The 17,866-nt window shown below is 33.1% G+C and overlaps 1 protein-coding gene across 2 annotated transcripts in view; it reads left to right on the forward strand.

Moving 5' to 3' along the window:
- Window positions 1–17,866, forward strand: part of ZC2HC1A (zinc finger C2HC-type containing 1A) — a 60,772-nt gene that overhangs the window by 23,777 nt on the left and 19,129 nt on the right. For both annotated transcript variants that reach the window (XM_030839172.2, XM_030839173.2), the window contains exons 5-7: window positions 1,824–1,972; window positions 14,183–14,282; window positions 14,914–15,013. In XM_030839172.2, coding sequence (XP_030695032.1) covers window positions 1,824–1,972; window positions 14,183–14,282; window positions 14,914–15,013 — 349 coding nt within the window. The remainder of the gene's footprint in view (window positions 1–1,823; window positions 1,973–14,182; window positions 14,283–14,913; window positions 15,014–17,866) is intronic.

A 17,866-nucleotide genomic window follows, 5' to 3' on the forward strand; every position in this document is an offset into this window, starting at 1 on the left:
CTCCAGGAGATATTTTAATCATGCATAAAGTCTATTGAAATGTAGTCATTCAGTAAGATTCAAATAATTATGTTGCCTGGTTCTTTGGTATCTTCTAATCTGGGAAGGGAAAAAAAAATCATAATTTTGCTTCTAAAAATGTATTATTCTAGTGGGGTAACCACCGTATAGATGGATATACCTAGATTATGCCCTAAATTCATGTATTTTTATATTTTCTTCATTGGGTGGGTAAAAGTTTCTTGTTTCTTATTCCCAAAAGCAAGGCAAGATGCTGGCAACCACATATGAGATAATTGAGATGATGAAAGATTTAAAATAGCACCGTTGACATTTTGACAGTGGTTAATGGAGTAGCCTCAAGAGGTAGTTATTTTAATATAACAAGTTAGCTGCATTAAAATTGTGTTAGTATTCTAAGTTGGGATTAATTTCTTAGTAAAGAGCAAGTTAGGTATGATCTTTATAAGGAGGGGTTGATACACAATTTCTATAAAGGACCAATAGTTAATATCTTAGGTTATGCAGTCCATAAGGTCTCTGTTTCAACTCCTCAACTCTGCCACTGTTGCAGGAAATCAGCCACAGAAAATATGTAAATGAATGAATGTGGCAGTGTTCCAGAAACATGCACCAGGCAGGCTGGATTTGGCCCATGGGCCCTTGTTTGCCAACTCCTGTTTGAGTCTTAGTAATTAACTTTAATGCTATGAGTATTTCTGGAATGTTCCATTTGGGTTTGCATCTCTTCTATTTCTACCTTAATTTTCCCCATGAAGTTGAATTCTCTCTTTGTTTTAGAGGTATTTGTATATTGCATCTTATTCAACACAGTTATATTTCTCATGTTTATGTTAAGTCAGAGCGGGGGCGGGGGGCAGTTCTTCAGGATAATTTGGACTTCAGAAATTTTTTGATCTCTTAGTCCTGACAGAACAACTTCTTTGTTATTAGAGATTTTAGACCTATTTTACTAGTTAGCAGGACTAATTTCTGAGATTCAGATGAGTGTAAATTCTAAAGGGCAAAAAACTCCATCTCAAAAAGTAAACCTATTGAAATAAATTGAAGATTTTTTTTGACACTGCTAAGTTGTTATATTTATTTCTTTTCTGTATCTTATAGAGTTGAAATCTTTCACAGTGCTATAAAATTTGGTTCTTTCTGGGATAACTTTAAGATTTATTTTGTGAGAAGTTTTGTTTGTACTGTATATTGCATTTGGGGAGAATATATAATCTGCAACATTTGCTGTTTCTTAAATTTGAATTAATTATGTTAGGAGATATATTTTTATTATTCCATCTGTTGGGATCTCTAAGAGAAAATAAAACTGTATAAAGTCTATTAAATTATTTCTTGACAGCTTTCCTCTAATTGAAGTTAAAGATTTTAACAGATGAGCCCAAATTTAAAATTTTTATTTTATGTAAATTTTTATTTAATGTAATGTGTTATTAACTACTTAACCTAGTCTATCTTATGAAAATATATATTTGTGATGAAAACATATGGTAATATAGAAGCAAAAAATAATTAACATTTTTCCTTATTCATTTTTATGTAGGGACGATTTATCTTTTTTTTCCCCTCAAATTTGATTCTAAGCTGGGAGAAAATTGCAGTTTATCGTATACTAGCATACTTTTTTTCTTAAATGTCTTTACTAAGTTTAGATAAGTCAGGTTGGGTGGTTATAAGAAAGTGAGAGTTTTTGCTTAGCAGTTGTTATTTATGTTATATGTCTTGAGTTACTAACTTATAACTCTTTATGTCCCATTTCAAGTATTATGTTACTAATCTGTTTCTTTTTTCTGTTTTAGATTATATTCAGTGTCCATATTGCCAGAGGAGATTTAATGAAAATGCAGCTGATAGACATATAAATTTCTGTAAAGAACAGGCAGCACGTATTAGTAATAAAGGCAAATTTTCTACCGATACCAAAGGAAAATCGACTTCTCGGACACAGGTAATCATTGTGGTCATTTCTACAAATAAATGAGAAAATGACTTTAAGTTCACAGTTTTGTGTTTATTCTTTATAGCACATTTAACTGCAGTTTCTCACCTGCTAAAATTTATATATTACTGTTCAGGGATTTAGTAAGAAATTTGAATGGCTAGTTGAGAACAAAATTTGAAGTGGACTTGAGTTAGTAAAGACTTAAAAATATACAGATTTAAAGAGGTTTTAGGAAAAAAGGGAGAAAATTAGTTTAAAATAGATGCAGCAGATTCAGAGGAAACTAGAGGGGTTAGATGAATGAGAAAATTGCAATAAAAATCCACATTTGAAAATCATGTAAGTTGTGAATGTTTCCATGTTATATATGAGTAACACATTTGAGGAAATGAAAACATGGGGTTACATCCAGACTGCTACTTTTGAACTTTTAGACAAATGACATTAATGTATGTAAGCCTTCATTTCTTCATCTGTGAAGTGGTAATCTACATAACTATAGTGAGAAGCAAATGAAATGATGTATGTGAAAGCGCTTAGAGAACCATAAACCATATAAGGATTTTGTTATATTAAATTTATTTTTACACTACTGTTGTTTTTCTTTAAGCATATTGTCACATAAAAACTTTGACAATATCATACTTTTAAGCAAATTTTATTTTTCACAAAGCTTTCATCTGTAAACTTTTTTTTAGTACTGTAAACTTAGCAAACAGTAAATAATCAAATCTATTTTTTTGTTACTTATGAATAAAATATTGGATTAAAAGACCACATTGCAATTGAGACCTCCTTGAGAGAATCCTCCTATTGAATTTTTGTTAATATCATTGGAAATGGAGTATATCATTATTACCATCATCATTGTGGGGAAAGAATAGCGAAGAAAACTCATTTAGAAGAATTTCCAAAACAGATGGAAAACAATGTATATCTTTTGAACAGTTAAGAACATCAATAGGATTTTGTTTTGTTTTAAGAATAAAATAGTAGAGCAAAGGAAATACAATAGAATGTGTGCATTCCAACAGCTTGGTGCCAGGTGATTTGTAAATGTAAAATCCAAGTAGTTTTTAAGTTCCCACCTTAAATTTTATCAGTTCTGATACCATGCCTAGTCATATTTATTTATTTATTTATTTATTTCAGTCTGACCCCATATTTTCTCATCTGTATTCATTCAAGAAGTTTCTGAGTATTCTCTTTGAACCAGACACTACCCGGTACTGGATCTACATTAGTAAACTAAGTAGAGTACTTTTCCTAAACACGCTTAAATGCTTCCTTGTCATATTTAGCAGCTGTAATCTGGCTTGATTTCAGCCCACTTTTTGACCCTGCTCTAATCAAAATAATGATACAAACACAGTGAAGATCAGATTTTTATAGGTAAAAACAAGAAGTTCTACCGTTCAGTTAAGCTGTCATAATCCTTCACTAGGAATTTTATCAAATTTAGGCATGGTTGTATTAAAGTAGACCCATGAAGACATAGGAACCAAAAATATCATCTAATGTATGCTAAATTACATGTCTTGTTATTTTAAAAGAACAAATTATTTTGAAATAACTCATGCATAATTTAGATCCTGCAGTAGTCTTTCATCAGATTAGGCTAGGCTGAGTTACCTTATGAGTTTAAAGCAATACGATAAGTATTTTATGATTTACGAATTTTCCTAATCATATTCTGATAGGAAATCATATTCTGATTTCCAAATCAGTATTCTGATTGATTCTTACCCTACTTATTCTAAAGTAATGAAGTTTTAAGTCTGGAAAGATGATATGCAATTTTTAATAAATATTTTTCTGATTATTAAAAGGATTCCTATTCTTTATGGAAAATTTGAGAAATATATATATTTTAAAAGTTATCAACATAGTTAACATTTTAAATATCTCTAAGCTCTTATTTTTTACAACACTTTTATTCAGATTTTTTCTTACAATTTTCCCATTATTTTTTTTGTAAATTATACACATAGAAAACAAAGCATAAAACATAAATACATACATAACCACAAGAAAGTTGAGAAATACAATATTGTTAGTCTTACAAAAGCCTCCACTAGTGTTTCACTCCCAGAATGTAATGTTCTCTCACTCCTAGCCCCCAACACCCATGAAGTAGTCACTATTTTGACTTTACATATAATCAATTTTTGTCTTTTTATATAGTCCCCAGACCACATTAATATTTTTATTTACTATAGCTTTATGAATTTTTTTAATTGAAGTATAGTGGGTTTACAATATTATATTAGTTTCAGGTATATAGCATAGTGATTCAGTATTTTTACAGATTATACTTCATTTAAATTTATCACATAATAATGGCTATATTTCCCTTGCTGTACAATACATCCTTGTTGCTTATTTATTTTATACATAGTAGTTTGTATCTCTTAATCCCTTATGCCTATTTTGCCCCTCCCACCTTCTCTCACTCCACTGGTAACCACTAGTTTGTTCTCTGTATGTGTGAGTCTCTTTTTTTGTTATACTCACTAGTTTGTTTTTTTTAGATTCCACATATAAGTGATATCATACAGTATTTGTCTTTCTCTGACTTCACTTACTATGATATTCTCTAGGTCCATTTATGTTGCTGCAAGTGGCAATATTTAATTCCTTTTTAATGGATGAATAATATTTCATTGTGTATATATGTATATACCACATCTTCTTTATCCATTCATCTGTCAGTGGACATTTAGGTTGCTTCCATGTCTTGGCTATTGTAAATAGTGCTTCAGTGAACATTGGGGTGCATGTATCTTTTAGAATTAGTTTTCGTCTTTTCCAGATATATGCCCAGGAGTGGGATTGCAGGATCACATGGTAACTCTATTTTTAGTTTTTTAAGGAACCTCCATACTGTTCTCCATAGTGGCTCTACCAGTTTACATTCCCACCAACAGCGTAGGAGGTTTCCTTTTTCTCCACTCTCTCCAGCATTTATTATTTGTAGACTTTTTGATGATAGCCATTCTGACTGGAGTGAGGTGATACCTCACTGTAGTTTTGGTTTGCATTTCTCTGATAATTAGCAGTGTTGAGCATTTTTTCATGTGTCTGTTGGCCATCTCTGTCTTCTTTGGAAAAATGTCTATTTAGGTCTTCTGCCCCTTTTTTTTTTTTGCGGTACGTGGGCCTCTCACTGTTGTGGCCTCTCCCGTCGCGGAGCACAGGCTCTGGACACGCAGGCTCAGTGTCCATGGCTCACGGGCCTAGCCGCTCCATGGCATGTGGGATCTTCCCAGACCGGGGCACGTATCCGTGTCCCCTGCATCGGCAGGCGGGCTCTCAACCACAGCGCCACCAGGGAAGCGCTCTTCTGCTCATTTTTTAGTTGGGTTGTTTGTTTTCTTCATGTTGAGTTGTATGAGCTGTTTATAAATTTTGGATATTAATCCCTTATCAGTCACATCATTTGCAAATGATTTTCTCCCACTCAGTAGGTAGTCTTTTTGTTTTGTCAGTGGTTTCCCTTGGCGGTGCAAAAGCTCTTAGGTTTAATTAGGTCCCATTCACTTATTTTTTCATTTATTTCCTTTGCCTTAGTAGGCATATCTAAAAAAAATATTGCTATGCCTTATGTCAAAGAGTGTTCTGCCTGTTTTCTAGGAATTTTATGGTTTCTGGTCTTACATTTAGGTCCTTAATCCATTCTGAGTTTATCTTTGTATATGGTTTGAGGAAATGTTATAATCATTCTTTTATATGTAGCCATCCAGTTTTCTCAGCACTACTTAATTACACAGACTGTCTTTTCTCCCTTGTATATTCTTTTTTTTTTTTTTTTTTTGCGGTACGCAGGCCTCTCACTGTTGTGGCCTCTCCCATTGCGGAGCACAGGGTCCGGATGCGCAGGCTCAGCGGCCATGGCTCACGGGCCCAGCCGCTCCGCGGCATGTGGGATCTTCCCGGACCGGGGCACGAACCCGCATCCCCCGCATCGGCAGGCGGACTCTCAACCACTGCGCCACCAGGGAAGCCCTCCCTTTTATATTCTTGCTTCCCTGTTGTAGATTAATTGACTATAGGTGCATGGGTTTATTTCTGGGCTCTCTATTCTGTTCCATTGAGCTAGGTGTGTTATTTTTGTGCCAGTACCACACTATTTTGATTATTGTAGCTTTATATTATAGTCTGAAGGCGGGGAGCATGATACCTCTGGCTTTGGTCTTAGCTTTATAAATCTTGATATCTGGTAGAACTTTTTCTCCTACCTTCTGTTTTTTAAGGTTGTTTTAGCTAATTTTTGTCCTTTGCATTTTCACATAAATTTGAAATTATCTTTTTAACGTCATTGCACACATGTGCACATACATACCCACCTGTATTCGATTTTTGATTAGGATTGCATTGAATTCAGCTGGGATTGAGTTTATATCTTCACTGTCTTGGGTTTTCCCAGACTCAGTATTATCAGTCTTTTTCATTTTAGCTGTTGTAGTGAGTGTGTGGTGGTGTATTGTTGTGATTTTAATTTACATTTCTTTGAAAACCAGAAACCAATTAGTTTTAGTATCATTTTGTGTTCTTTTTTTTTGTGGTACGTGGGCCTCTCACTGCTGTGGCCTCTCCTGCTGCGGAGCAGAGGCTCCGGACGCGCAGGCTCAGGGGCCGTGGCTCACGGGCCCAGCCGCTCCGCGGCATGTGGGATCTTCCCAGACCGGGGCACGAACCCATGTCCCTGCATCGGCAGGCGGACTCTCAACCACTGCGCCACCAGGGAAGCCCTCATTTTGTGTTCTTATTGGTCATTTGTGTTTTCTGTGAAGTATCTGGAAGGTTTTTCTGGTCCTTATTTTAGGTTCTCTTATTGAATGAAAGCACGTGTTAAATATTCTCAGTCTTTTCTCAAATGTGTATTAACAATATTTTCTTCCCTTCTGTGTCTTGGCTTTTTTTTTTTAAGGATGGCTTTTGAAAAGCAAAAGCTTAAAACTTTGATAAAGTCTAATTTATAAATTATTTCTTTTATGACTTTTTTTCTTCTTGGTTCTAAGGAATCTTTACCCTTACCAAGCTTGCAAAGATTTTTCTCCTTTATCTTCTAGAAATTTTATAGTTTTAGCTCTTACATTTAGATCTGTGGATTATTTCAAGCTAATATTTGTATGATGTGAAGTAAAGGGCAATTGTTAATTTTTTTCTATATGGATAATCTGTTGTTTCGGCACCATTTGTTGAAAAGACTTCTTTACCCAATGAATTTGCCTAAGCACCTTGTTTGATCATCAGTTGAATGTATATTTTTAGTTCTATTTCAGGACATACTGTTCTGTTCCATTCATCTGTATGTCTGTTCTTTTATCAATACCACACTATTGCCATACTAAATATTATACCATATAAGCCTTAAAATCATGTAGTCTAAATTCTTCAGCTTGTTTTTACTTTGGTTATTCTAGGTTGTTTACATTATATATAATTTTTTTTGTTTTGCTAGTTTCTACAAAAAAAGTCTACTAGTGCTTGATTGAAATTACATTAAATATATAAATCATTTGGGGAAAATTAACATCTTAATATTGAATTGTCCAGTCCATGAATTTGTTATATTTCTTGCTTATTTAGGTGTTCTTTTTTTTAATTGAATATAATTGATGTAGAACATTATATTAGTTTCAGGTGTACAACCTAATGACTCAATATTTGTTTATATTACAAAGTGATCACCACAATAAGTCTAGTTAACATCCATCATCATACACAATTACCTAATTTTTTTTCTTACGATGAAAAACAAAATTTATTTCAAGAGTGTTTTCCTTATCTTGTTTGATCTTGACGTTGTTTCTAATCTTGCACCCTACTATTTTGTTAAATTCACTTATTATAATAGCTTATTGTAGATACCATAGGGTTTTTCTATGTACACAATCATGTCATCTGTAAATAAGGACAGTTTTACTACCTCCTCTTCAATCTCTATGCCTTTTTCTCCCTGTAATAATTTATTACACTAGCTAGAATTTTCAGTCCAGTGTTGAGTAAAAGTTGTGAAAGAGAGTTGCTTTCTTCCTGTTCTTAGGTGAAAACCATTCAGTTTTTCACCATTGAGTACGATATTGCTGTGGATTTTTGTTGATGCCCTTTGTCAGGCTGAGAAAGTTCTCTTCTAATTGCTGAGAGTTCTTTTTTAAACCGAGAATGCATTTTGCATTCTGTCAAACGCTCTTTATCTATTGAAATACCATAGTTTTTCTGTTACTCTGTTAATGTGATGAATTGCACTTATTTTCAGATGTTAAACCAACTTTGCATTCTATGAATAAATTCTATTTTGTTATGAATTATTGCTCTTTTTATAAATTATTGGATTTGATATGCTAAAAATTAGAATTATTGCCTCTATGCTTGTGAGAAATATTGGTGTGTAGTTCTCTTCGTTTGATGTTTTTAGCTGGTCTCTTGGTATCAGGGTAATGCTAGCCTCATATGGATTTGCAGTTATTTCCTCCTCCATTGCCTGAAAGAGTTTGTAAATTCTTTTTTTGTAGACTTTTACAGTAATGGTATTATTCCTATTGTGTATGTTTGCTAAAATTCACCAGTGAAGCCATCTAGGTATGGGTTTTTCTTTTTTTCAGAGCTTTTCATCTACATCATTTTCTTGGGTAGATACAAAGCTGTTCAGATTTTCATTTCTTCTTGGTGTCAGTTTGGGCAATTTGTATCTCTTAAGTAATTTGTGTAATTGGATTTATTGACCTAAGGTGTTAACTTCTTAACGTAGAAATACGTTGTGATATCCTCTTTTTCATTCCTAATACAGGTATTTTGTATTCTCTTTTTTTCCCTCTGGTTAGTTTCTTTCCCTTGATTATTCTGTTTAGAGATTTATTGATTTCATTATATCTTTTCGGAGAAACAGCTTTTGGTTTTATTGCTCTAGCATTGCTTTAGCTACATCTCAAAAATCTGAATGTGTTTTTTTTTTCTTATTCAGTTCAAAACATTTTTAAATTTGTGACTTCTTTTACTCAAAGTCTAGTCAAATATGAGTCATTTACTTCCAGATACAGTCATCCCTTGGTATCTTTGGAGGACTGGTTCCAGGAACCCCACCCCACGCTCCCTGCCCCACCAAGGATAAGTCCCTAATGTAAAATTGCATAGTGTTTGCATATAACCTACATCCTTCCCACATATTTTAATCAGATCATCTCTAGATTACCTATAATATCTAATACAATGTAAATGCTATGTAAATAGTTGTAAATACAGTATAAATGATATGTAAATAGTTGTGTGCATGTGGCAAATTCAAGTTTTGCTTTTTGGAACTTTTTGGAATTTTTTTTGACCTGTGGTTAGTTGAATCCATGGATTCGGAACCTGTAAATGTGGAACCAGTGGATGTAGAACCCGTGGATACAGAGGACCAACTGTGTTTGGAGCTGTTCTAGATGTTTTGTTGTTGTTGTTTTAATTCTGTTCTGGTCTGAGAATGTACTTGGTAAGATTTTTATCTTATTGGGATTTGTTTAATTGCCTAGCATGTGGTCTCTTAATGAATGTTCTGTGGCATATGAAAAGCAGAGTGTATTCTGCAGTTGTTGGGTATAAAGTTTTGTAAATGTCAGTCAGGTAAGGTGGCTGGTAGCTTCATTCAGATCTTCCATGTTCTTTTTATTCCATCAGTTACTAAGAAATGTGTTAAAATCTTTATGATTGTGAGCTTTTCTGTCTCAGTAATTTTGCCAGTTTTTGCTTCAAGTATTTTGAATTTCTCTTATTAAATGTGTTTTACATTTACAAATGTAATAGCTTCTGTATTTATTGATTCTTTTATCATATGGAGTGTCCCTTTTTGTCTTTAGTGACATTCCTTGTGTTGAAATTTGTTTCATCGATAACATAGCTGTTTCAGCTTAATTATCCTAATTTTCCTTCTATTCTTTAACTTAAATTTGTAGGTTTGCATCTTCTGTAGACAGCCTATAGTTTTCTTTAATCCATCTGACAACCTCAACCTGTTTGTTGAAGTGTTTTGGCATTTACACTTAATGTAATCATTGATATGTTTGTGTTTAGGTCTGCTATGTTGCTATTTTCTATTTTGTCTTTATTTTTGTTTTTATTCCTCTGTTACTTCTGCCTTGCCTCTCTTGTTTTAGTAGAAGACATTTTATTTTCTCTATTGGCTTTCTAGCCAGAAGTCTCTGTATTTTTTAAAGTCGTTACTCTAGGAATAACAAAATGCATCTTTAACTTAACCCTGTCTATTGATACGTTTATATACCTCTCACCAATCTTAGTGCTGTTGTTGTATATATGTAAAACTCTGTAGACATAAAGCCATCAATACTCTTGATGCGTATTGTTGTAAGTGTTATACTTACTGCTTTAAAATCTGTCTTTTAAAGAAATTAGGAGAAAATAATATGTGAACATATATTTATACGTATATAGGCACACACACTATATATATTTATGCATACATGTATATACTCTGCATTTTGTATTTACTCACATATTATCATTTCCAGACCTCTTCATTTCTTCTTATAAATCTCTGTTGCCATATTTAGTCATTTTCCTTCAGCTCGAATAAGTTTCTTTAGCCTTCTAATAGTACAGATCTGCTGGCAATGAATTCTCTGTTTTTGGTTATCTGAAAAAATGCATATATTTTACATTCATTTCTCTGTTGAGATTCCCTATATTGTTCATTCACTGTTACCATATTTCCCTTTAATTCTTGTGTATATGTTCCTTTACTTTTTGAACATATTTATAATAACTGTTTTGAAATTCTTAATTACAAAGTCTTACACACCTGTGCCCACTTGAAGTCAGTTTCTGTTGACTTTTTTTGCTGAATATGGGTCATGCTTTCCTGTATTCATTTTCCTTTTCTTGTCTCCCCTTTCCCCTTCCCTTCCGCTTCCCTTCTCTTTCTCGTTTCCTGAAATTAAACCCAGAGATACACAGTTTCCAGAAGGACTGCTTTTGGATGATTTCCAATCTCTTAAAATCCTTTTTTTAAATCTATAGGAGGATTATATCTGTATCTATAAGGAGGATTATAGATTATCTATAGGAGGATTATACAGCTGCTTCATTTCTGCACCATTGAATTTGTAATCTGTTATTTTATTTTTAATTTCTTCTTCTAATTTTCTATGTTACTTTCTATAGTTTCCAATTCCCTGTTGATATTTTCAAAGTTGTCTTTTATATCTTTGAATGTAGTAAGCATAATTGTTTTATGTTATGTGTCTGATAATTGTTACATCGTGTGACCTTTATGGATATGTTCTTGCTTTCTTTTTCCATTTGTGGTTCCTTATATCATTATGTTTGTAATTATTATCGACCATTTTCTGCTGTTGCCCTTAAAATGTTATTCTCGAGGATTAATCTTGTGAAGTGCCTTTTTCAGAGAAAATTTGTACTTGTTTATTCCAGGTATCTACCAGTCTGGAGACACATTAAATTAAATTACTGGCTTTAGTTTGCTGTACCATCTAGTAATGCATAATCATAAAGCAAATCCATGTGATGGCCAGACCCTGTTACAATCTCACATGGTGTTGGCCTGGCAGTTCTTTTTCCTCTCATCTGACATTCAGTGCTTTTAAAATGATTTTTTATACTTTCCTGAGCATTTAAAATTTTTTAGTTGAGGGGTTGGTACAAATGGTACCTTTTACCATTTTATCAGAAATGAACATCCTCCACATTCTTTAAGCTTTTTCCAGTTTCAATAAAAAGTCTTCGTAAATATAAATATGTTACTAACACAATTTATTAGATTTGTGATCTGTATAAAAACACATGAAATAATCACCTAACAAATACTTACATGACGAATGAAATATGTATTGAGTATAACTATAAAATCAGAGTTTGTTCTTTTGATCATTAAAGTAATTTTATACAAAATGGTTGCTAGCTAGAGTCATCCTGAAAGCCTACCAGTAGAATTTCAGCTTGATGTTGTAGAATAGATAAAATACAGGTCAGTAAGGAAGGAGTCATATTATCTAGGTCAGGGGAACAGCAAGTTACTGAGAGACAGGTGAATATGTTTTAAACAAGAGGCATTCAGAGTAGTATGAGGATTCAGTAAGGAAACTAACGTGACTAGTTTGGGTTGAAAGTAATAGGAAATATTACAGGAGATAGATAAAGTTGGGCTAGGTTCTGGTCATCTCAGATCTGACCAAAAAATTGAGTAAAATAGTAGGAGGTCTCTACGGAGGGGAAAATCAAAGCACCTTTTGAAAGGAATATTCTGCCTTTTTCTGTTTGTAAGCCATTAATTAATAATAGTAATTCCTAATATGTGAATAAAAATTTCTAGTACTGGTATATAATGCTGCCAGGGCCCTTCCTGCCTAAAATTTGACCTCTCAATGTGTAATATGCTATACCAGTATCTTTTATTAATGCTAATCATTTTGCTCTGTTTTTGGTAATTAGCACAGTATGAGTGGGTCACCAATCCTGTTTCTTAATCCAATTTTATTGACCCTATTTTTAGTAGACATGCCTCTAATATTTTGACAAATCTTTGTTAGGTCTTTTTTTCCGTATTGTTAGTTTTAAAATCTTGCCTAATGTCTTCATTAGCATTGGTATTTTAGTAGGAGAGACTGACACTAACCAGAAATACCCCTTAGGTTTTCAAAGAAACAGTATATTTATATGGCTCATCTCCAAAGTCTCCTAGTCATTTGTTCATTTGACAGACAGTTATCGAAGGTTTTCTAGTTGCCAAGTGCTTAAGAAATTGCAGTTTCTGGCATTATACTGCCAGATGTCCATGTTATGTGTGTGTGTGTGTGTGTGTGTGTGTGTGTGTGTGTGTGTGTGAGAGAGAGAGAGAGAGAGAGAGAGCGAGAGAGAGAGAGAGACCATTTTACCAAGATTTGTTTTTGCAAAAGGTCAGATACTGAATTTTGAAGAGAGATAATGTTTGAGTTCAAAATTTGTGCTTAGCAGTTTTCATTAGTAGCAAGCACATCTTAAATTTTATACTGATTATAGGTTATAAATGTGATTTGATTTTTGAAAATTAGGTTTAAAAACAATTTTTCTCATTAAGTCCAAAGCAATCTAAATCATGCATTGGGCTCAAGTACACATACATGCAAGCACAGTAATCACCTTATAGTTGGAGTATAGGGCTAGAACTAAGGTGGCGTGAGTCTTAATTCCTATTTTGTTGTTAAGTTGGGGTGTAACCCTGGGCAAATTCACTTCTTTATCTTGGAGTGGGTGTTCAATAAGATTCTTTTAAATTCAGTAACAGAGCAAAATTTGGCTCAAGTAAGAGACAGTAAAATAAAATTAACGATGATATCTCTAGAGAAGAGAGAAAAAATGAGAATAAACGAGATAAGCTAAAATACCCTATCTTTCTCAGCCCACATCCCATTCATCTAACATGGTCTGGTGAGGTTAATAAAGCCAGAATTAGCTCTTTCTCTCCACACTGGGGCAATAATCCATTAAGCAGCTATTGTAAAACTTGTTCAGACTGATAGGTATTCTTATGAATTTTTATCAGTAAGAAATATGACTGGATTATATATATGAAATATAAAACCATACCCAGGAACATGTAAGAATATTGACCTTTAAAGCTACACCACTGAGTGAGCATCATTGGGTGTTTCGAAGTTTTTCTGTTATTATGGTTGGCATTTAAAATCTTAACATTGAGGGCTTCCCTGGTGGCGCAGTAGTTGGGGGTCTGCCTGCTGATGCAGGGGACACGGGATCGTGCCCCAGTCCGGGAAGATCCCACATGCCGCGGAGCGGCTGGGCCCGTGAGCCATGGCCGCTGAGCCTGCGCGTCTGGAGCCTGTGCTCCGTAACGGGAGAGGCCACAGCAGTGAGAGGCCTGCGTACCGCAAAAAAAAAAAAAAAAAAATCTTAACATTGAGGAAATTTTTTTTCCATTTCATCCATTTTGTTTTCTTCGAATGAGGAAAAGTTGCTCTTAGTTTATTTTAGCAGTACAACATCTGAGCCAAACTTTTAGTACTCCAGTTTTGAGAAGAAACATATTTTGGGAAACCTCTCTGTGAGGTGATATATTTTAACCTACACTTTCTAAATTTGGATAATTCAGGAACTAATAAAGAGATTGCTCATTTAAGGTAATGTATGCTTTTGAAATACTGTTTACAATCCATAATCAAAGAGTGATGATGATCAAATATTTTATTTTCATTATTTTAGTATAAGCCTCCTGCACTTAAAAAGTCCAGTTCTCCTGGAGCCACCTCATCAGGATCTTCACGATTACCACAGCCAAGTGGCACTAGCAAAACTGTTGTAGGTAATGAGATCCATAAAATAACTTGATTTTTTTTTCTTTTAACAGTGTTGGTACAAAAGGAAATGAATATAGTATTCTGTTCTGGATTATTCAAAATAGATTTATAATTAGGACGAGATGTGGAGGATAAGTAATTATTTTGGTTTAGAAATAAAGTAACTTTCAGTAGCTTCTACTTTAGATATTTTATAGTCCTTTTTTTTTTTTTAGCTATATGTCTACCCTCAGTGTTGTAGTGATATATCATCTCTTGAGAATAGTCAACCAAGTTCTTCTCTTGATTCTTTGACCACAGTATTTTTCCCCTCATTTCTACCTATCCCTCTCTGAACTTGACAGTTATCCTTAGTAGACAAATATTTAATGATTTGAAGGAAATATTGATTACTGAAGTGTATCTTTATTTGTATATAAATTGTAAGAAAGAAATACAGAAATTATAAATGAAGGATGTGTATGTTGTTCCCTGGAAATTTTATTTAATTTTTTTTTCTTATTTGATAACTCATTTTGTTATTTTGCCACAAAGATTTATTGCCACTAAAGCACTGTTTTCCTTGTCAGATGCTCTGTTTTATGTGATTTTTGTTTTTCAGACTGTCGTTAAAACTAATACCTTTTTTATTATAAGGTGTTCCTTCAGGTAAAGTGTCTTCAGTTAGCAGCTCTTTGGGAAGCAAACTTCAGACCTTGTCTCCCTCCCATAAAGGGATAGCAGTCCCTCATGTAGGGTAAGTCTACATTGAATTTAATTTATTAGTGATACATACATACATATATATATACACACATGATACTAAGGTTTTATTTTGTTTAGGTAATTGGCTTTTTCATTAATCTTAATTTCTAAGTTTGTCTTTTAACATATTGCTCATCAGGAGCTCACACACTGCTATTGAGAATCTAAATTAGTATAACCAGTTAGGAAGAAAATCTGGTGGCATTTATCAAGAGTCTTAAAAACATTCATATCTTCGATTGAATGATTTTATTTCTGGGAATCTAGTCTAAGGAAATCACTTAAAATATGGTAGATTTTTATAATCATTATTTTTTAAGCACGTATCAGGCACTGTGCTAGATATTTTACATTATTTTTATTGAAACTACCCACTGCCATAGGATGAGAGGATCAGAGAAGCAGAGTAATTCGCTCAAAGCTACACAGCTGTTAAGAGTTGGAAGCAGGATACAAATTGGAGTCTCTTTGGCAGTAAACACTGGTCTCTTTTCATGTTTTTTCTATAAAGTAAAAAAAAAAAAAAAAAACCCAAATGTCTAGCTTTGTTTGAATAGCAAATTGTGAAAATCTACAAAAGAATATTATACAATCATAAAATATATATAAATTTTAAAAAGATGATCCTGCTATTATGAGAAGTATGTGGGATACAAATTCCATGTATACTTTGATAGATGCTATAAAAAATTAATAATTTTAAAATACTTTTTGTCTTTCTATGGTTTTATATACATGGCTTTTAATAAAGTAGCATAATTAAGCTTTCAACAATTATTTTAATCTGGGAAAATTTGTTGATAATACTAGAGTTTTTAATAGAAGTCTTTCTATTCCAGTAGAAACTCATTTTCCATTTTGATAAACTAGAAAATTAAGAAATTGCCATATGATTATCTTTGGCAATGCGGCCTTATTCTTTATCTTTACACATACTGATAAAGTTGATTTAGGAAACATAGCGTACATTATTTTCAGATCTAGGTTCTCACTTTGGTTTTTATGTAGGAAATATATATGATGGTATCTATCCATAGAGACTAACTGCCTTTTGTTTCCTAATTTGGACTACATAGAAAGTGTAAGACCTAAAAAGAGTTTAATGTAATTATTGTAGAAAAAGAACGAGATCTGATTAGTTAAATGTCTTTCCTCTTTGTTGTGCTTCCAAAAAGAAGAGACAGGCTATCCTTAAGAAAGAGACAGGTTATCAGTAGAACAGGTGGTTGAAAAGTAAAAAGCTCATCTTCCAGTGCTAAAAAAAACTCATCGATTTTTGTTTGTTTGTTTGTTTTGCTTCTCTGCTGAGTTGACCCACTAGATATTTAACTGAAGTATAGACATAGCAATATGTTTTAACTTTACAAACAGTAGTTTCATTTAGTTGATTATGAATTAAAGGCTGGTAGTTTTTTAGTACCTTTCCTTTCATACTGGTAATTTTATCAGTTGACACTATTAAGTTGTACTGACACCGTTTTTAAAAGAGGACATGTGAAGCTGACTGGTAAGATGCAAAGGGTTACTGACTTAGGATTAGAAAGCTAGGCTTCTAGATCCTACTTTGCCCCTAAATACCTATATGACTTTGTGCATATCTCTTTTCTCTGTCTCGCTCTGACAACTTTCTGTGACTGCTTACACCTTGACAGATGATCTAAGAAAATCTGACCAACATTTATCTTTAGGAGAAAATTTTTTACTAACTAGCAAAGGCTTTAGGCACAAGAATTTTATAAGTTATGTGCTGCTACAGTGCTATAAAGATTTAAAATTTTTGGTGGTCCCATATTATATTAAACTGTCAAACATAACTGTTTAAATCCCAATTTTATATATGATCCTTATGTGTTAAAGGCGTTGTTTCCAACTACTGGAAGGAGAGTGGTGATGTGTGCTTCTGATCAATATATTACTGTATTAACTGGAACATTACTGTATTACTATATTGAATAGAATCCTTCATGACTATTTAGTGGCACAGCTGGTTATGTTTTTTAGATTATTGAGGTAATGATTTGTCTCTTGTCCTTACTGGATTATAAGCTCTGTGATAGCAAAGCCCTGTGTCTGCTTTGCTTACAGATATAACTACAAAATGTAAATAGTGTAATGCTTGGCATATAGGCACACAAATTTTTGGTGAATATATGAAAAAAATAGTGAATCAATAAATTCCTCATTTGTCAATTTTTTGACCCATCACAGAATCATGGTCTGGTAGTGGTAAGAAAATTACTAGAGGTTTATATGATAATAATCATTTTTATTGACACAGATAATTCAGGATTGAGTAAAGATAGAATTAAGACATCTGACTAGCTGTGATGTTCAAGCAGTTGAGCACCCTTCTGAGATTAGTAAAATGAGTCGTTTTAGTGGCTTGATTATTTAGAGCCTGGTATATATAATCTTTATTGTGGTCAGCTTTAATCATACATATCAGTGGTCTGTAATGTTTAGCATATATTGGAGTCATACCACAGAAAAATTTATCTTTTTACTTGGAAAAATTCTCATATGTTTGATAATTCTAGACAACCTGTGGGTTGACTGATTTAAACAGAATTTTTATTTAAGCAAAACATACCCCTGATAGAAAATTTTTTTCTTAGGTAAAAGATGATTTTCTTTACTCCTAGAGATTTTAGACGTATGATGAAACACAGAGCTTTTAAATAAATATTGCCATGCTTGAATTGTATCAGAGAGTTTACATAGTCATGTCTTGAGAATTGTTTTTTCTTAGTGGTTAATTACTAGCTTAAATGAATACTTCAGCTGATAATTTTCAATAGCTAAAGTGTCAAATTTCAAAGATTTACTTCTGTTCAGTTACTCTGAA

Source organism: Globicephala melas, chromosome 17 (assembly GCF_963455315.2).
Source record: "Globicephala melas chromosome 17, mGloMel1.2, whole genome shotgun sequence".
Classification (NCBI taxonomy): Eukaryota; Metazoa; Chordata; class Mammalia; order Artiodactyla; family Delphinidae; genus Globicephala; species Globicephala melas.